A 21158-nucleotide genomic window follows, 5' to 3' on the forward strand; every position below is an offset into this window, starting at 1 on the left:
TCCAACTCCTGCTTTTCTCCATGTTTAGGGAGGGTTGCTGTTTCAGGTGAGCCCCGCTGGGTCCTTCCCATTATCATATCCAATCTCCTCTGATACATCTTCTATGGATGAGATACGACAGAGAGAAGGCAGTGGCAGGACTAGCCTTGAACAACCTATTTTGACTGGTGCCACTGCCTGCAACCCTCTGTAAATTTGAGGGACTGTGGGTGGAAAGGTGCTAAACCCACAGGGGGAGGGGGAGATTCCAAATCCACTGGAGGGAAAAGAAAAGATGCTGGCCCTGTGGGGGGATTGGAGTGAAAAGGAAGGGGGGAGAGAGGGATAGATGCTGACCCCCAGGGTGAGTGGGCAGACAAGAAAGAGTGGGAGAGATACTGGCCCTGGGGGGGGGGGGCGTGGCAGGGAGGAGGAAAAACTGGATATGTGGAGGGACAAGGACACAAAATATGCTGGGCATGGAAGGACCATAGGATCAGGGACACAAAGGGGAGGGAGGAGCAGATGCTGATCATGGGAGGAATAAGAACAGGGACACAAAGGGAGATACTGGACATTGACAGATAGGGATGCAGAAGTAAGATGGACATGGAGAGAGAAGAAATGTCAAAAGGACAGGAGACCCAGGAAAGAGTTAAGAAGAAAAGACTTTGGGACCAAAGCAATGCTGTTTTGCACATGAAGGTGTGAAATTCTGCTACCCTGTTTCCCCGAAAGTAAGACATCCCCCGAAAATAAGACCTAGTAGAGGTTTTCCTGAATTGGTAGATATAAGTCCTCCCCTGAAAATAAGACCTAGCAAATTTTTGTTTGAAAACAGGGCCGCCGAGAGCTGGACAAGGCCGCCCCCCCCCCCCCCCCCCCACCTGAGGTTGCTGGGCCCCCCCTCCATCCACCCTCTGTCGCTCCCAGAATTAACCTTAAACGCCTCCTTTCACCTTCGCAGGAAGCAGCAGCAGGGCAGACCTCTCCTTCCTTCCGTGCCCTGCCCTCGCGGACGTTACGTCAGGCGAGGGTGGGACACGGAAGGAAAGAGTGGCCTGCCCTGCTGCTGCTTGCTGCGAAGGTGAAAGGAGGCGTTTTAAGGTTAGTTCCGGGAGCGACGGAGGGCGGGCAGGCTAACCCCGATCCAACCCCAATGTTTCCCCGAAAAATAAGACAGCCCCTGAAAATAAGACCTAGCGCATTTTGGGGGGCAAAAATTAATATAAGACAGTGTCTTATTTTTGGGGAAACACAGTAGTGTGTAGTTTATATACAGGTCTGGAATATGTGTGTTTTTTTTATAGGGCTTTGCTGCTGGAGCTCTGAAGGTACCCAATCCCCCTACCGTAGGTGAAATTGTGTTATAGGGACCCATCTTAATTTTTCTGCCCAGGGCCAATTCAATCCTAGCTACGCCACTGCTTATACTGTACACTGTATCTAGTTGATCCAGTCTTGCTATGTCATCACCGTTGAGCCAATTAGAGAACAGTGTGTATACATTATCTGGCCTTTTCAAATAGGGCAGCTCCAAGTGAAACAATGTAACATTATTATTTAATTATCTTTTTTAACAACTGTGATAGATACAGGGAGAGTGTCATCAAAATACTGCAGTATACACAACCAAATGTGCCAGTGGCCTTTAGTGTAAAATCCCTTTCATTACGGATCTTTATAAACTAGACACCACCCTAATTTTCACTATGGTTCAACCATAATAGTGTCGTTTTAGGATCTTGAAATGTGCACTGGCAAAGTTTTATGGAAGAGAATAAGTAAGGAGGCTTGAGGCCTTTATCAGAGACAGCAATGATGAGCTTAGCAAGTGAAGATAACTAAACAAAAGTGGTATTTTTCTTTTGTAGGTTATGCTCTGGAACCTGCAGAAAGCACGGCCCCTCTGGTCTGTGAACCTCCAAGATGCAGCCCAAGGGGAGGAAGAAATGGAGCAGCAACAGGTCAGCAGGCAGCTCTTTAATCCCCCTTTGGCACATTCGCTAACGGTGACAGCGTGCGGCAGTGTTATAGGCTGTGGTGCAGAGGATGGCAAAATCCGAACCTTTAGAGTAATAGGCACCAGGTTCAAGCAGGAGCTAGAGTTCAGAGGTCACACACAAGGAGTGTCGCAGGTGCACTTCCTGGATTTTCTGCCAGGTCCTGGCTGGCTGCTGTCCGGAGGGAATGATGGGAAGGTGCTGCTCTGGGATGTGAGCAGGGAAATTAAGAAACAGCACAGGAGCCCTGTGAAACACTATGACAGAAAGAAGGTTAAGACAGCCTCCTCTTCTAAAAAGGACCAGTACCTCAAAGCAGCCTATCCATCTGAAGTAGAGTGCAACCTCTTCTCACCAAAACTTAGGTGGGAGCATGCAGAGAAGGTGAACTGGATCCTGGGTGCAGAGCTCAAAGGCTCCAAGAAGATACTGGTGGCTGATCAAAGCAGTTGCATCTCTGTATATCACTTGAGAGAACCTTAGACAACATTGGAGAAACCAGGAGCCTGTAAATAAATAGGTTATGGATACCACAGGGTACACAGTTCATTGTGTGGACTGTGGAAGTTACTACAAGCATCTTCTGAGTGTTTTTTTTACAGAGATTTTTAGTGGTTAGAGCTCAGGACTTGGAGTCAGGTCATAGTTCTGTCTTCCAATGACTCTGTATGAACCATGTGCAAATAGTACTCCACAGTTGTCATAGTAGTTCTAATACTGGCTCCTTTTGAATATATGTGAGTTATTTTGTCACTCTTTACCTCCATTCAACCAAGTGTAATAAACAACTTCAAGGGGTGTCTTCCATCCCTTGAAGTTGTGCAGAATGGAAGCATAGAGATCAGTTAACTGAACAAGTACCATGATATGTTACAGGAATTAATATCTAATTTGGGGAAATTGCTCGGAGCATTCACTAATATTCATATTTTAAGAACATGCGCTGTATTTATAAGTTTTAGGATATATTTTGGTTAATTCTCCACCAATTACCTGTTACGGTAATAAGATTCACAATTGCAAGAATAAAGATGAATTGAATATTATATTTTGTTGAATCACATTAACCTGCAATGCATAAGATTTAGGAACTTGTGCTCAAAGCATGGCACTAAATTTTAAAAACGACCTTACATTAACCTGCACTGCAAGTTTTAAATGTCTATTCCCTTCTTATTTCCACTATTCATGATGTATTGTAAGCCACATTGAACCTGCAAAGAGGTTAATACCAAGTCGTCTGTTTTGAAATAGATTTCAGGTGGCTTGGAGAGTGTCTCTTGTTGGTTAGACATCTTGGAGAGCTATTTCCCCCACCCCTCAAATCACAGTTCCTGTTCCTTTGAGTGTGAACCTCAAACAAAACAGGCATCTGTTGGGCTATATTACCAAGCACGTTCAGGCCCAGAAGCTCAAAACTTAATGAGCCAGCAGCGTGGTTTTTACACTGGTTCTAGCCAGTTTAGTGAGCAAGAAGTTCAGTGATACATGTACAAAAGGGTTCTGCAAGCTCTTTTTCTGTCACGGTAGCAGCTAACAAAAATTGTATACAAAGCTATTAAAATGAGCTAATTACTATACCAGTAGTTCCCAAATCTGATCCTGGAGGCACTCCAGCCAGTCAGGTTTTCAGGATATGCACAATGAATATTCATGTGAGAGATCTGCATGCACTGCCTCCATTGAATGCAGATCTCTTTCATGAATATTCATTATGCATATCCTGAAACCCTGACTGACTGGGTTGCCTTCAGAACCAGGTTTGGGAATTACTGTATACAAACTCGCATGCAAAGTAATGCACAGCCGTTTTCCGAACGAAGCACAGAAGCAGCGCCTACCTTACCGTGGAAAATTTAACGGAAGGGCTGGAGCTCTCAATCCTGATGGTTCTTCATTGTTGCAAGTGAGCTTTACCCTTTTTTTAAATTTGTACTTCACTCCTTCCATCTCCTGATGCTTCCTGGCAAAAGAAGTGCATTTAAGAGGTCATTTTGAGAGAGGCAGGGAAGATGCCGGAGCCCCAACATGACAGTCTGACCATCAGCCGTTGCTTCTGCTCTGGAAGCACACCCCCAAGCATACCCCACAGCAGTTTTGAGGGGGAAAAAAAAAAAAAGCTACGCTAGCTTTCATACATGCAGCTTCTTCATATGTATGAAAGCCATATACAAGAGCAGCCTAGCTTAGCAATTGGCTATTCTGCGCATGCTCAGCTGACCGACTGGCTCTCTCCCCCCCCCCCCCCCCCCCCCCCCCCATTGAGCTGCTTTCTCTTTTTGTGAGCAGCTCATTTGCATGTGGTTTGCTTTGGGAATCACTCTGTATTTTCAAATCCATAATTTAGAAATACAGAGCAATTCTTTACGGGGACCTTTGTACATCTGGGTCTTGGTCATAATAGCTAGGTGGAGGAGAGGTGTTCCTTCAAACTCTTGGCTCAGCCATTGTAGCAACAGTCTCAGCTCGAGCTTACAAGCCCGTGACTCCTTCTAGAACTCTATAACTGTGGGTCCTAAGTCTGGTCTTGCAATATTCCTCATACATGATCTTTTAACTAGCACAAGTACTGCATTTGTTAACAGCAAATAGTTTTATAATATTTATAAGAACAAAAAGTTTGGTATCTAACTAATGAAGCCTAATTTATGGCGCTTGCATACATCTGTGGATCCAAAAATTAAGTCTTTTGGGGGGGGGGGGGATCCCTGTAGACTCACCCACGTCTTGAAATTTTGATGTTAATAGAACACTAAACACAAATGGTGTCAATTTTCAGAGGGATTGGTATATTTAGCAGCTGCTGCTAAATGTATAAATCCACTAACATATATGTTTAGTGACACCTGGGCACTGATCTGTATAGTACTGAGGCAGAACTAAGGTTTTCTGTATACATATCTAGCAGTGATATTTATCCACTATGTATAGACCTAAGCTGCTTAAGTTAGACCTTTGAAAAAGTAGTCCTATCTTGAACTGCTTAACTATGCATATACCCCCAGATTCTATATAGTGTGACTTGAGTTGTGTGTGCAATTCAGATTGTATTCTGCATTATGCGTGTAACTTAATTATCTTAAGCCAATCAGCGCAAATGCCAATTAACAAGGAATTATTGACACTAATTGGCTTTAATTAGAATTTACGTACAGAACTTGCAAATTCTAATTTATAAAGTGATGCACGTAAATTCTAATGCACACTGCTGAAAAGGGGGCGTGGGATGGGCGGATTGTGGGTGTTTTTAAAAACACTGGTCCCAGTACAGCTTCCTGTGGTTCATCACCTTCATAGAGATAATTGGCCATTTAAGCCTACATGTTTCAACCTTTTTATTTATTTATTGCATTTGTATCCCACATTATCCCACCTCCTTGCAGGCTCAATGTGGCTTACAATGTATCATGGATAGTGGAAGTGAAAGGAGAATTGACATTTAGTGTTACAGAAGTATTTTGGGTTGCATGGTAATGGAAAACATGATAATGATATAATGTAAGGCATTCTTAACATTATTAGATATATGTGGGGATTTCACATGTTTTGGTCTTTGTGGTATGCCTTGTCGAAGAGATGGGTCTTCAGCAGTTAACCAGTTCCCAGTCCTCAACAGGACATTGCCTCCTATCCCATGCCATTTTAATTTCCTCAAGAGTCTCATGAGGGACTGTCAAATGCTTTCTCAAAATCTAGATACACTATTATCAACTGGTTTCCCTTTATCCACATTTATTAGTGCCTTACTGAAAACTTACTGATTACCAATAGTAGATCTGCAGTTTCATTCAGTTCTTTCAGTACTCTGGGGTGTTCTTATTTAAGAATGTTCATAAGTACATAAGTAATGCCATACTGGGAAAAGACCAAGGGTCCATCGAGCCCAGCATCCTGTCCACGACAGCGGCCAATCCAGGCCAAGGGCACCTGGCAAGCTTCCCAAACGTACAAACATTCTATACATGTTATTCCTGGAATTTTGGATTTTTCCAAGTCCGTTTAGTAGCGGTTTATGGACTTGTCCTTTAGGAAACCGTCCAACCCCTTTTTAAACTCTGCTAAGCTAACCGCCTTCACCACTTTCTCCGGCAACGAATTCCAGAGTTTAATTACACGTTGGGTGAAGAAAAATTTTGTCCGATTTGTTTTAAATTTACTACACTGTAGTTTAATCGCATGCCCCCTAGTCCTAGTATTTTTGGAAAGCGTGAACAGACGCTTCACATCCACCTGTTCCACTCCACTCATTATTTTATATACCTCTATCATGTCTCCCCTCAGCCGTCTCTTCTCCAAGCTGAATAGCCTTAGCCTCCTTAGTCTTTCTTCATAGGGAAGTCGTCCCATCCCCGCTATCATTTTAGTCGCCCTTCGCTGCACCTTTTCCAATTCTACTATATCTTTCTTGAGATGCGGCGACCAGAATTGAACACAATACTCAAGGTGCGGTCGCACCATGGAGCGATACAACGGCATTATAACATCCTCACACCTGTTTTCCATACCTTTCCTAATAATACCCAACATTCTATTCGCTTTCTTAGCCGCAGCAGCACACTGAGCAGAAGGTTTCAGTGTGTTATCGACGACGACACCCAGATCCCTTTCTTGGTCCGTAACTCCTAACGTGGAACCTTGCATGACGTAGCTATAATTCGGGTTCTTTTTTCCCACATGCATCACCTTGCACTTGCTCACATTAAACATCATCTGCCATTTAGTCGCCCAGTCTCCCAGTCTCGTAAGGTCCTCTTGTAATTTTTCACAATCCTGTGGCGATTTAACGACTTTGAATAACTTTGTGTCATCAGCAAATTTAATTACCTCGCTAGTTACTCCCATCTCTAAATCATTTATAAATATATTAAAAAGCAGCGGTCCTAGCACGGACCCCTGAGGAACCCCACTAACTACCCTTCTCCATTGTGAATACTGCCCATTTAACCCCACTCTCTGTTTCCTATCCTTCAACCAGTTTTTAATCCACAATAGGACATTTCCTCCTATCCCATGACCCTCCAATTTCCTCTATAGCCTTTCATGAGGTACCTTGTCAAACGCCTTTTGAAAATCCAGATACACAATATCAACCGACTCCACTTTGTCCACATGTTTGTTCACTCCTTCAAAGAATTGAAGTAAATTGGTCATGCAAGATTTCCCCACACAAAAGCCGTGCTGACTTGGTCTCAGTAATCCATGTCCTCGGATGTGCTCTGTAATTTTGTTTTTAATAATAGCCTCTACCATTTTCCCCGGCACCGACGTCAGACTCACCGGTCTATAATTTCCCGGATCTCCCCTGGAGCCTTTTTTAAAAATGGGCGTTACATTGGCCACCCTCCATTCTTCCGGTACCACGCTCGATTTTAAGGATAAGTTGCATATCACTAGCAGTAGCTCCACAAGCTCGTTTTTTCAGTTCTGTCAGTACTCTAGGATGAATACCATCCGGTCCAGGAGATTTGCTACTCTTCAGTTTGCCGAACTGCCCCATTACGTCCTCCAGGTTTACCGTGAAGTCAGTAAGTTTCTCCGAGTCGTCCGCTTGAAATACCATTTCCGACACCGGTATCCCACCCAAATCTTCCTCGGTGAAGACCGAAGCAAAGAATTCATTCAGTCTCTCCGCTACGTCTTTGTCTTCCTTGATCGCCCCTTTTACCCCTCGGTCATCCAGCGGCCCAACCGATTCTTTTGCCGGCTTCCTGCTTTTAATATACCGAAAAAAATTTGTACTATGTTTTTTTGCCTCTAATGCTATCTTTTTTTCGTACTCCCTCTTGGCCTTCTTAATCTGCGCCTTGCATTTGCTTTGACACTCCTTATGCTGTTTCTTGTTATTTTCTGAAGGCGTTTCTTTTAGCCCTAATAGCTTCCTTCACCTCACTTTTCAACCAGGCCGGGTGTCTTTTGGACTTCCGTCTTTCTTTTCTAATTCGCAGAATATGTATGGCCTGGGCCTCCAGGATGGTATTTTTGAACAGCGTCCACGCCTGTTGTACAGTTTTTACTCTCTCAGTTGCCCCCCTAAGTTTTTTTTTTTTTTTTTTTTACCGTTCTTCTCATTTTATCATAGTCTCCTTTTTTAAAGTTAAACGCTAACGTATTTGACTTTCTGTGTACAGTTACTTCAAGGTCGATGTCAAAACTGATCATATTATGGTCACTATTATCAAGCAGCCCCAGTACCATAACGTCCTTCACCAGATCATGCGCTCCACTAAGGACCAAGAGGCAGCAGCATGGTGTTGGGAAATGGCGAGGGAAGTCTGAGGGACAGCGAAGGAGGGGGTAGCGGGAGGGGAGATTGGAATTTGTGGGGGGGGGGGAGGAAGGGGAACCAGGAGGAGTGGTGAGACCGTGTGGCTGGGAGGGTGAGGCAGGAGGGCTAAAGTGTGCTGGGGTGGAGAAGAGGAACGGTGCGAAGGGCCATATGTTGGAGCAGGGAGACGCAGAATGGTCTTACGTGATCTCTTGGGGGTGGGGGGGACCAGAGGAGGGGCCGGGACGGACAAGGGCATAAGGTAAGAGGTGGGGACCAGGGGTAGGAGCAGAAGGGCGGGGAGGTACAACACCAGCCAGGGACCCCTCGCCGGCACCACCATCATCATCATCGTCGTCATCATCATCATGACACGATCTCTCGACATCATGATCGTCACCCTCCTCCTCCTCCTCTTTCTCTGACACTTCTGTAGAGACAAATATGGATGATAAAAGTTTTGTGATAACACCCCGAATCATCAAATGTCATGGAGCAGACTCACGTGAAACGTTAAAATACCTGGGCTGTTATCGAGGTTGGCCCTGACCTCACGGAGCCATCCAGGGTGGTCCTTCCGTAGTGCCCTCGCCTGTTTTTTAAGTTCCTCCACCTGTCAGATGTAGAAAAACACAATGGAAAAGCAATGATGCACGTTTCACATACATGTGTAGTCAATTATTATTTCTTATTTGTTATTATTAATTATTATGCATTTGTACCCCACTTACAGATCTTGGGAAGGAACTGCGCTTATTAAATAAGCGCTGCAGTGTCCTCCAGCCCTGGTCCATCCTCATGATGTCCCTCCTTTTGCCCGCTCGAGGGAATAGGCGTTTTTCATTGACTGTGCACAGTTGTGCCAGCCACAGGACATCGAGGTCCGAGAAATTGGGTTTTCGCCCTCTTGCTGCCATAATGACGCCTATATAGCACGGCAATACGCACCCACATTATTAACGTGGTTATTACACGTTTTCATAAAGCTTTATTTAAAACACAAATATGCCCCCATACTTTTGGAACATATGTTATGCAAAGGGCTTTCGACCAATCACAGCGCTTTTAGCTGTGCTAATGCGCTGCGATTGGCTCACAGTTTGTTTGCTTATTCACTCTACGATTTTTCCAGGCACAGAGTGGTCCTAACGAGAGGTCCGGACCTCTCGTTACATTTCCTGCCTTTTTCCTGCGTACAGGCAATCGGAAAAGGTTGGTGCATCTCGTTTCAATGGGGTTTTCACAGTAATTGCTCATCTCCATTCCGTTTTCGTTAGCTGCTGGCTTCCTCGGTAAAAGCCCTTTGATGCATGCAACGGATCAAATTTTCCTCGTTGGAGGGTCGTTAAAGGCTCATTAACCTTTAGTGCATCTGCCTCTTAGTCTAGAATTTTTCCTTCTCTCGTCTGCTCCTGCACCAGTTGCTCCATAAAGCTGTCCTTGATTTCATCAAGGAATTGTATCTCTGTAGCGTGTCCCGATGTTACATTTACCCAGTCTATATTTGGATAATTGAAGTCACCCATTATTATCACATTGCCCATTTTGATCGCGTCTCTGATTTCTTTTATCATTTCTGTGTCTACCTGCTCATCCTGGCGAGGCGGACGGTAGTACACTCCTATCACCATTTTTTTCCTTTTATACATGGAATTTGAACCCACAATGATTCGAAGGTGTGATTTGTGTCCTGCTGAATTTGTAATCTATCTGAGTCAAGGCTCTCGTTTATATACAATGCTACCCCTCCACCAGTCCCGTCCACCCTATCATTACGATATACTTTGTACCCCGGTATGACAGTGTCCCACTGGTTATCCTCCTTCCACCAGGTCTCAGTAATGCCTATTATATCCAATTTTTCATTTAGTGTAATATATTCCAACTCTCCCATCTTATTTCTTAGACTCCTAGCATTTGCATATAGACATTTCAGAGTATGTTGTTTGTTCTTATTTGCATGATGCTTAGTACCTGACACTATTGATTTGACATCTTTTGTCTGATCTTTAGTTGTATTGAAGGGCACCTGGCCTACCACGGTCTGTTGGGCAACCTCACTATCCAGAAACCCTATCTTCCCTGTTTGTGAGGTATCTTTGCAAGATACCTTTTTCCGAACCATGCGCTTTTGAGCGACTGTCGGCCTTCCCCCAATTTCTAGTTTAAAAGCTGCTGTATCTCCTTTTTAAATGCCGATGCCAGCAGCGTGGTCCCACCCTGGTTAATGTTCTTTTGGTTCTAATAGTTTCTTCACTTTTTAACTATGTTTTTGTCTTCCTTTTGACAGACAATCCCCACCCCCTTTAGCCTAATGGTTAGTGCAGCAGTCTGAGAACCAGGTTTGTATTCCCACTGGCAGCTCCTTGTGACTCTGGGCAAATCACCTAACTTTCCATTGCCTCAGGTACAAAATAAGTACCAGTATATAATAAGTAAACTGCTTTGATTGTAACCATAGAAAGATGGTATATCAAATCCCATTCCCTTTCCCCCCTCCAGTAAGTGGAATACATCTAGTCTGAGCTTCAAATATTTCGGTTTTTTGTGGGGGTTTTTTTTTTTTTTTTTAAAGATTATCCACACCTAGGGGCCCTTTTACAAAGGCATTCTGAAAAATGGCGTGCGGTAATGTAGACGCGTGTTTTGGGCAGTCAGAATCATTTTTCAGCGCACCTGTAAAAAATGCCATTTTTAAAAAAATATTTGCCGAAAATGGATCTGCGACCTTACCGTCAGCCATTGACCTAGCGGTAAAGTCTCACGCGGTAACCGGGCAGTAATGTCCTATGCGAGTCCAAAAATAACAATTATTTTTCGGACGCATGCCAACAATGAAATTACCACAAGAACCACGCGTTAGCTGGGAGGTAACTCCATTTGGGCGTGTGTAGACGCTTATGTGGCTTAGTAAAAGGGCCTCTTCCATTGCGTCCCCAGATCAATCCAGAGACTTGTGGGTTATGTCCCTCAGCCAGCAGATGGAGATAGAGAGAACTCCAAGATTGCCATATGTGATCCTGTGCAGCCAGCTCAACCTCGATATTCTCTCTATCTAGCAGGTGGAAGGACGTACCTGTGCAGCTCTGTGTTAATCTGACTCCTATCCCGTTCCCTCGGGGGCAGTTGAGTCTTTTTGTGGGGTTGAGGTGCCGTGTGGTGTTATTGGGGATACCTGGTGGGACAAGGTCCCTCCCCTCATCCCCCTGCTAGCCTCTCTAGCCAGTCCTTTGGGGCACAGTGGCGCGTTGTCTGGGTTATCAGTTCTCTCCTGCCTGTCTGTCAGGTTTAAAAAAAAAAAGCAGCGTTGGCGCTTATTGCAGGCTTCTCCCTCAGACTAATTAGAAGGGCTCTGGGCCAGGGCCGAGTCTCCTGTGCGGGGGAAGGCTGGGTTATTACCGCTTCAAGGGCCTGTCATGTCGGCGCCATCTGACTCGGCGAAGCACTGCTCGCACTGCGGGAGCAGAAGAGCAGCGCCTGGCGCTTGCGAGGCGTGCTCTAAGGCCGGGACCCAAGACAAGAAGCAGAGTGGGGAGCCGCCGGTCCGATCGCCAGCAGGGGAAGGCTCCAATTCCTCTTTGCCATCTTTGGTGGGAACGCCGCTGACAGGCCCGACGCGTGCCTCTGCTGGTGCCATTTTTTCTTCCCATGCGGTCAGTCCCGCGGCAGCGGGATCGCAGTCCACCCTGCCCTCACTCATGCAAGACACGAGTGCTGTTGGTAATTCCTCAGTTGAGGCAGTGTCAGGGGTGACTCCCTTTTCTCCAGAATTTGTGCTGTTGGTAATTCCTTGGTTGAGGCAGTGTCAGGGGTGACTCCCTTTTCTCCAGAATTCGTGCTTCTCATGCACAGGGCATTTTTTATTGAAATCTACAGGAGGTTCAGTCACAGAGGCTCCTTTGACGACTACTCAGAGCCCCCAGCTTGTCTTGCCCAAGAGTCTCTCTAAGAGGTCACGTTTGGAGTTTCCATGCATGGAGGAGGAGTTCTCTGGACCTTCCGACCCAGAGGGGGACTCCATGTAGGCTGCGCCTGACGGACTGGAGAAAGGGGGGCTGCCGCCGGTGAAGGGTATGACCCTAAGGCAGTGCGGTTATTCCACAAGGAGGAACTCCCTGCTGTTATTGTGCAGGTGCTAGAGGTGTTAAACATCTCTTACCCGGATCCGGTACCCTTCCATTATGTCGGGTACCAGAGGTCCATCCAAGGCCTTTCATATCCATGAAGCCATGAAGGTTCTAATTGTGGCGCAGTGGGATACACCAGAGGCAGGCTCTCCCAACAAGCCTTTGATCAGATCACATCCCGTTGGGGAGTTCCAGTGATCGATCTGATGGCACATTCCTCAAATGCCAAAGTGCCCTGCTTCTTCAGCAGGGGCAGGGAGGCCCGCTCCGAGGGCATGGACGCGCTTCAAGACCCTTAATTCTTTCTGCCCCCAAAGCTTTCTCCCATATGCAATACCCCCACCTCTCATTCTTTCTTCTCTTTTCCCCAGCTACCATTGTATCTCTCCCCAACCCTTCCCCATGGTACACCCTCAACCTTGATCTCTCCCTGCCCTCCCACCAGTGACATACTCTGGTACTCTCTCTCCCCCTTCCCCTGCAGAGATAGCATGGCAGGAGGAGGAGGAAGTGAACTGCTGCATGTTGGGCCACTTCCTCCTTCTCTGCAAGCTTACACCTGACGTTTGGGTGGACCATGAGGCTTTAGGAAGGCCCACACAAGTCATCTAAAACAGTTATGTGTAAGCCTGCAGAGGAGGAGGAAGTGATCTGATGTGCAGCGGTTCACTTCCTCCCCCTGCCGTGTGATCTCTGTGGGGGAGAGAGACTGAGGACAGACCCAATGGTGACTGGCAGAATTCTGTGGGGTGAGGAATTTGCTCTAATTCTATATTTTACAGAGTTCCCCCAGGAGTAGTCTCTGAAATACTTATTATATCTGCCTCTTTATTCAGTGCTATAAACTCTTAACTCGCCCATCTTTTAGGCTTCTAATATTTGCATATAGAAATTTCAGAGTAAGTTTTGCAGTGATTATTTACAATCTTTCAATTGTCTGTTCTTTTCTTAAAGTTATCTGGTCTACTTTATTGCAACCACTCTGTCTGGATATCCTAACTTCCCTGTTTTGATAGTATTTGAAGATACCTTACTCTGAATCATGTGCTGTTGAACAACTGTTGTCTTTCTTCCACTTTCTACAATCTTCTCTTATCTCCCTTATTAAACACTAGCACTAGCAGTCTGGTTCCACTCCAGTTAAGGTGGAGTCCATCTTTTGCACAATAGAGCTCCCCCACCCTCCCACCTCCACAGAACGTTACCCAGATTCTTACAAATGTGTTTGTTTATTTTCTTTATATCCCAAGTTATCCTAATAGATCAGGTTCAATGTGGCTAACAACTTATTGTAATAGTACAAAAAGTGATGCAGGATAGTATACATTAAGTAGTAATAAAATAAATGAGGATTGAGCAGTGGTGTGCTGGTAAATTTTTAACAGGCTCTCTCCCCGGTCCACCTTGGCGCCCCCCCCCCCCCCCCCCCCGCAAAAAAAAAAAAAATTGCAGAGCTGGCTATAGCCGGGGGGGGGGGGGGGGGGGGGCAATGCATTACTCTCTCCAGGAAAAAAAATTAAATGATCCCAGGTTCCAATCTAATTCATGTTTAATATGGGATAAAATGCCATAAATAAGTAAATAAATATAAACTTTTAACGTTCAGCACCTGATTCTCAAAGTGGACATATTCCAAACACTATAATGAAAATAAAATTATTTTTTTATACCTTTGTTGTCTGGTGACTTTGTTTCTCTGATCATGCTGGCCCAGTATCTGATTCTGCTGCTCTCTATCTGTTCCCATGACTCCGTTTCCAGGGCTTCCTTTCCATTTATTTCTTTTCTTTCCTCCTTTCTTCTTCATTTCTGGTCCTCCGCAGACTTGACTGTACAGTGGATCCAGCTTCTGCCTATTTTATTTATTTAAGTTACATTTGTACCCCGCGCTTTCCCACTCATGGCAGGCTCAATGCGGCTTACATGGGGCAATGGAGGGTTAAGTGATTTGCCCAGAGTCACAAGGAGCTGCCTGTGCCTGAAGTGGGAATCGAACTCAGTTCCTCAGTTCCCCAGGACCAAAGTCCACCACCCTAACCACTAGGCCACTCCTCCACTCATTTTCTCCATCCATGTGCAGTTTCTCTCCTCACTTCCTTTTCCCTCATCTAATCTCCTTCCTCTATCTTCCCTCCATGTCCAGCATTTCTTCTCTCTCCCTTCCCTCCCCTCCATCCATGTCCATGCTTCTCCCTGGCTGCTCCAGTCCACCGGCCCCAGCTTGTTCCAGTTCACCTGATCCAGCTTCTTCCTGCTTGTTCATCTACTCCAGCCTCCCCGATCCTGCTTCTCCCTGGCTGCTCCAGTCCATCGGCTCCAGCTTGTTCCAGTTCACCCGATCCAGCTTCTTCCTGCTTGTTCCAGTCCGTCTACTCCAGCTTCTCCCAGCCTCTTCCAGTCCGTCTGCTCCAACTTGTTCCAGTCCGCCCGACCCAGCTTCTCCCTGCTCCCTCCAATCCATCTGCTCCAGCCTGCTTGTTCCAGTCCATCAGCTCCAGCATGTTCCAGTCCGCCTGATCCAGCTGCTCTAGTGTGTTCCAGTCCATCTGCTCCAACGTGTTCCTGTCCGCCTGACCCAGCATCCCCCTGCTCGTTCCAGTCCATCTGCTCCACCATGTTCCAATCCGCCTGATCCAGCCCCTAGCCAATCAACCTGCCTGCTAGCCAATCACCTGTTCCTGCCTGCCTGCTAGCCAATCAACCTGCCTGCTACCTCCTCATGCCTGCTACCCAATCAACCTGCCCATCAACATCCTGCCTGCCTCCCAGGCTGCCAGCCTCTCAACCACCTGCTGGTCTGCCCATCAACAACCTACCTGCCTCCCAGCCCGCATAACTACCTACCTCAGTCACTACATATGCACCCGTAAACATCCAGTCACTACCTATGGCCCCCATACACATTTTCTTCCTTGCCCTGTCCCTCCCCAACCTTTTCCCCCTCCCACCGCCGCATATCGCACGAACTCACTGCCCATCCATGTCCTCTCCCGTCCTCCCCACTACTCCAATACCCTACCCTCCCCCGTCCCCACCTCACCATCCCTACTGTCCTCCTCCTCCTCCTTAGCTCTCAACCTTCAACACCTCCTTCCTGCTATGAACCCCTCCCCATTCCTCCTAAGCGCACCCTGTCTTCGTCGCCCTACCTCCCCCATCCTCCTCCACACTCTCTTGCTCCTCCTCCTGCTATCCGCAGGAGACATCAATCCCAACCCGGGTCCCCCACACCTGTCATCGTCCTCACCTCATCCTTGCAAATGCTTCCGCGTTATCTCCAATCTCATCTCTATTCCCTTCCTCCCTCCCCTTCTCGTGTGCCTTGTGGAATTCACACAGTCTGCAACAAACTTTCCTTCATCCATGACCTCTTCATTTCCCATTCCCTTCAACTGCTCGCCCTAACTGAAACCTGGCTCTCCCCTGATGACTCTGCCTCAGTCGCAGCCCTATGCCATGGAGGTTATCTCTTCTCCCACACTCCCCGCCCAGTTGGCCGTGGTGGAGGAGTCAGGCTACTACTCTCGCCCTCCTGTAGTTTCCAACCCCTCCTCCTACCGCAATCTCACTGCTTCTCATCCTTTGAAGCCCACGCCATCCGCCTATTCCACCCGTTGCCACTCAGAGTGGCAGTCATTTACCGTCCCCCTGATAAATCTCTCTCTTCCTTCCTCACCAACTTCGATGCCTGGCTCTCTGTCTTTCTTGATCCTTCATCTCAGTCCCTCATTCTCGGAGACTTTAACATACACGTTGATAACCCATCCGACTCTCACGCTTCTCGGTTCCTCACGCTAACATCCTCCTTCAACCTCAAGCTCTGCTCCACCACCCCTACTCACAAAGATGGCCATTGTCTCGACCTCGTCCTCTCCTCTTCCGGCTCACCCTCCAATCTCCACACCTCAGCTCTCCCTCTCTCTGATCATCACCTGATCACCTTCACGCTTCTTCACCCCCCTCCTCAGCCCCGCCCAACGTTAACCACTACTACCAGGAATCTCCTGGCTATTGACCCTCCCATCTTTTCCTCTAGTATTTCTAATCTCCTCCCCTCCATCATGTCATCCGAGTCTGTCGATAAAGCTGTCTCCGCTTATAATGCCACTCTCTCCTCCGCTCTGGACACCCTCGCACCACCCACCTCGGCCCACAAGGCGTACCAATCCCCAGCCTTGGCTGACCCCTTGCATCCGTCACCTTCACTCCTGCACCCGATCTACTGAACGCCTCTGGAGGAAATCTCGCACCCATTCAGATTTCCTTAACTACAAATTCATGCTATCCTCCTTCCAGTCCTCCCTATTCCTTGCCAAACAGGACTACTACACCCAATTGACCAACTCTCTCAGCTCCAGCCCTCGTCGTCTCTTCACCACCCTTAACTCCCTCCTCAAAGTGCCCTCTGCTCCCACCCCCCCCCCTCACTTTCCCCTCAAACACTCGCCGACTACTTCCGTGACAAGGTGCAAATGATCAACCTTGAGTTCACTACCAAGCCACCTCCTCCCCTTCACCCTCCAACCCTCCCCCTCAACCAACCAGCCCTGGCCTCTTTCTCCTCCTTCCCTGATATCACCAAGGAGGAAACCGCCCGCCTTCTTTCCTCCTCAAAATGCACCACTTGCTCCTCTGATCCCATCCCCACCAACTTACTTAACACCATCTCTCATACTGTCACCCCCTCCATCTGCCATATCCTCAACCTCTCTCTCTCCACTGAAACGGTCCCCGACACCTTCAAGCACGCCGTAGTCACACCTCTCCTCAAGAAACCATCACTTGACCCTACCTGTCCCTCCAACTACCGCTCCATCTCCCTCCTACCCTTCCTCTCCAAAATACTTGAACGCGCTGTTCACAGCCACTGCCTTGATTTTCTCTCCTCTCAGGCCATCCTCGATCCGCTTCAATCCGGTTTTCGCCCTCTCCACTCAACAGAAACAGCACTCTCTAAAGTCTGCAATGACCTGTTCCTTGCCAAATCCAGAGGCCACTACTCCATCCTCATCCTCCTCGATCTATCCGCCGCTTTTGACACTGTCAACCATGACTTACTTCTTGCCACACTGTCCTCAGTTGGGTTCCAGGGCTCTGTCCTCTCCTGGTTCTCCTCCTATCTCTCCCATCGTACCTTCAGAGTACACTCTCATGGATCTTCCTCCACCCCCATCCCGCTCTCTGTTGGGAGTTCCCCAGGGATCTGTCCTTGGACCCCTTCTTTTCTCAATCTACACCTCTTCCCTGGGCTCACTGATCTCATCTCATGGTTTCCAGTATCATCTTTATGCTGACGACACCCAGCTGTATCTCTCCACACCAGACATCACGGCGGAGACCCAGGCCAAGGTATCGGCCTGCTTATCCGACATTACTGCTTGGATGTCCAACCACCACCTGAAACTGAACATGGCCAAGACCGAGCCTATCGTCTTTCCACCAAAACCCACTTCTCCTCTTCCCCCGCTTTCAATCTCAGTTGATAACACTCTCATCCTCCCCGTCTCATCCGCCCGCAACCTCGGAGTCATCTTCGACTCCTCCCTCTCCTTCTCGGCGCACATCCAGCAGACAGCCAAGACCTGTCGCTTCTTCCTCTTTAACATCAACAAAATTCGCCCCTTCCTCTCTGAGCACACCACCCGAACTCTCATCCACGCTCTCATTACCTCTCGCCTTGACTACTGCAACCTACTCCTCACTGGCCTCCCACTTAACCACCTATCCCCCCTTCAATCCGTTCAGAACTCTGCTGCACGTCTTATATACCGCCAAAACCAGTATACTCATATCACCCCTCTCCTCAGGTCACTTCACTGGCTTCCGATCAGATACCGCATTCAGTTCAAGCTTCTACTTCTTACCTACAAATGCACTCGGTCTGCAGCCCCTCACTACCCTCATCTCCCCTTACGTTCCCACCCGTAACCTCCGCTCACAGGACAAATCCGTCCTCTCAGTACCCTTCTCCACCACCGCCAATTCCAGACTCCACAAATTCTGCCTCGCCTCACCCTATCCCTGGAATAGACTTCCTGAGCCCCTGCACCAAGCCCCCTCCCTACCCAGCTCATCCTAGAGAACAACCGGCTCGCAAGATCTTGCAAAATTTAACAACAGGCTCTTGCGAGCCGGCTCCAGCACACCAGTGGGATTGAGTAATTACAATATGTAATATGCAAGGCTTTTTTTGAGGGGGGTACTGAGTACCAGCACCTTTTCCATTGTCTGCTAAAATTGACCCATGGTCCCCAAGTTTTAATGAAAGAGTTAAGGCTCTACACACCAATTCTGCCTTGTCATAGATTCTGTGACTAGTTGCAGGGGGCCTGGTTGTTGTGGGGTGGGTCCCTTGGTGATCACTCCACCCCTGAAGGGTGACCTGGCATTTGAGTACCTGCACTTTTTTCGCTAGAAAAAACACACTGGTAATATGGAAACGAATGCCAGGTGCAAAAAGCTAACAATTTATTGTCATCCATGTATAATAACAATTTAGAATTGAATTGAGAAATTGGTAATTGTACAAATTAGGGTTTTAAATTAATTATGATTATCCGTGAGAAATTGCTTAAATAGAGAGGGTTTAATGTATTTCTGGAATATTAAATAATACATCTCTTCTCCCTGCACCATCATCTCATCCATGCATTGAGATGCTGGCGCTCTGCCTGCCTCTTGGGTCTTGAGCATGGGGTGGGGAACATTCTGAGAATGCTATCCTGGATTTCAGCTTTCTACGTAAGAGCTTTAATATGGCTTCCGAAACCTCCCGCCTACATTTTTCTCTGTCATGATATCCTGTTCTTTCTCAGTAGTATCTAAAGTCTACATGATGCATAAGGTCTGCCAACTTCACACCAGGTAGGCAAATGATCTTTGCACACCCTATCCACTCAGCTATCTAGTAATATTATGCTTCTGTGCGAGTCTTAGCTTTAAAGGTGCCTGAGATAATTTTGAATACTCCGAGGACAAGCAGGCTGCTTGTCCTCACATGTGGGATGGCGGCCCCAGGAACGGAGATTTTCCAGCAAAATCTAAAAAAAAAAAAAGCTTTGCGACAGCCACCAGGGCGCAAGACTGACGCACCACGCATGCGCTGCCATTCCCGCCTAGTTTTTTCTTTTTCCGCGGTGGAGAGTGGCTGCATGTTAGTCTGTCTCCCTCAGGTCCCAGGAAAAACTTAGGCGTCCTTCGCGTTGTATTTATCGCTTTCTTTTTATTTAAGTCGCCTTTTTTTGTCTTTTTCTTTTCTAGTTTTACAAAAAAAAAGGAAACCCTCTTTTTCTTAGTTTTTGTCCCCTGTTAAGTTTCCTTTCATTTCTGTTGCGGCCTTCTTTGGCCGCACGTCCACGGTACTCCTTTTTGTGCCCTTGTTTGGCACAATGGAGCCGTTTGATTTCGCCACCACGATTTTTCCGCTGATGTCATCGAAGCCTCCCAGCGCAGGTAATGGCTGTCTAGACATCACCTTTAGCTGGGAGTAGTGAGCCGTCGAGTGGGTCTCCACCTGTCTCGAAGGCTCCTGCTGTGAGGGCCCACCGGACCCGACCCCGAGGAGGCGTGTGGATTCCACGTCCTCCTCATCGGTACCGAGGAGTACCGGTGACGTGCTTCGAGGTGTCCTTCAAAACACGGTACCAGGAGCTCTGGGGCGTCGAAGGATTCGGCACCCGGAAAGCATCGACACCGGGAGGAGCGCTCACCCTCCATACAAGAAGTGTCGGTGTGTCGATCTTCAGATAGCCCGGTACCACCTCCCAGGCCTCCACAGATTCTGACTTTGACTCCTGTACCGGCCCCACAGCCTTTCTCGACGGCAACGCTGGAGGAGAGCATCCAAGCCATTCTTCCAGGCCTTCTGGAAGGGCTGCTCTGTCAGTCCTCGGTACCGGGGGTGCTTGCGCCCTCGGTACCATCGATGGAAGCGGCAGCTGGCTCCGTGCCTGTGGTGAGGTCTCCGACGCCGGTACCGCTTGCGGCATCGGCCTCTGCTGCCACCCAGGTCGACTCCCCGTCGACATCGTTGGAGGGAGCTTCATCACCGCTGGCATGGGAGTCGACTTTTCGAAATCGCCATAGGGGACATGGTTCGAGATCTCTTGTCCGATACCGAGGAGGATGCCTCCTGGGATGAAGGGGAAGATCCCAGATATTTCTCTTCCGAGGAGTCTTGTGGTCTTCCTTCCTTCTGATCCTACTCCTTCACCTGAGAGGAAGCTTTCTCCACCAGAGAGTCTCTCCTTCTCATTTGTCCTAGAAGTATCTGTGGGCATTCCCTTCCTTGTGGTAACTGAGGATGAGCCCAGGACTGAGATGCTCGAGGTCCTTGACTATCCTTCGCCACCTAAGGAGTCATCCACTGCCTCTCTGCATAATGTCCTTAAGGAGACATTGCTGAGGAATTGGATGAAACCGTTATCTAATCACACAATCCCCAAGAAAGCGGAGTTCCAGTATCGAATCCATGGAGAACCTGAGTTGATGAGGTCGCAGTTACCTCACGACTCTGCGGTTGTGGATTCTGCTTTCAAGAGAGCCAGGAGTGCTAGGACTTTAGACTCGTGGGAGGAAGGCCTACCAGTCCTCTATGCTCGTGTCCAAAATTCAGTCCTACCAGCTCTACACGAGCATTCACATGCGGAACAATGTTATGCACCCCTGGCCTTTTTAGGAGATGGTCAGGCAGCTGAAGGCGTGTTATCAATTCCTGTCCAGGGCTGCTTATGACACTTTTGATGTAGCATCCAGATCCGCTGCTCAAGGTATAGTGATGCGCAG

At 47.7% G+C, this 21158-nt stretch overlaps 1 protein-coding gene and 1 long non-coding RNA gene across 9 annotated transcripts in view; one reads left to right on the plus strand and one right to left on the minus strand.

Annotated features, from left to right (window-relative positions):
- Positions 1-2996, plus strand: part of WDR53 (WD repeat domain 53) — a 73048-nt gene extending 70052 nt beyond the window's left edge. For all 7 annotated transcript variants that reach the window (XM_030215716.1, XM_030215715.1, XM_030215712.1 and 4 more), the window contains one exon: positions 1854-2996. In XM_030215716.1, coding sequence (XP_030071576.1) covers positions 1854-2465 — 612 coding nt within the window. In that variant the 3' untranslated portion in view covers positions 2466-2996. The remainder of the gene's footprint in view (positions 1-1853) is intronic.
- Positions 1-21158, minus strand: part of LOC115478409 — a 361625-nt gene that overhangs the window by 10958 nt on the left and 329509 nt on the right. For both annotated transcript variants that reach the window (XR_003943507.1, XR_003943508.1), the window contains exon 3: positions 3829-3945. This is a non-coding gene — a long non-coding RNA (uncharacterized LOC115478409). The remainder of the gene's footprint in view (positions 1-3828; positions 3946-21158) is intronic.

This window comes from Microcaecilia unicolor, chromosome 10 (assembly GCF_901765095.1).
Source record: "Microcaecilia unicolor chromosome 10, aMicUni1.1, whole genome shotgun sequence".
NCBI classification, from domain to species: Eukaryota; Metazoa; Chordata; class Amphibia; order Gymnophiona; family Siphonopidae; genus Microcaecilia; species Microcaecilia unicolor.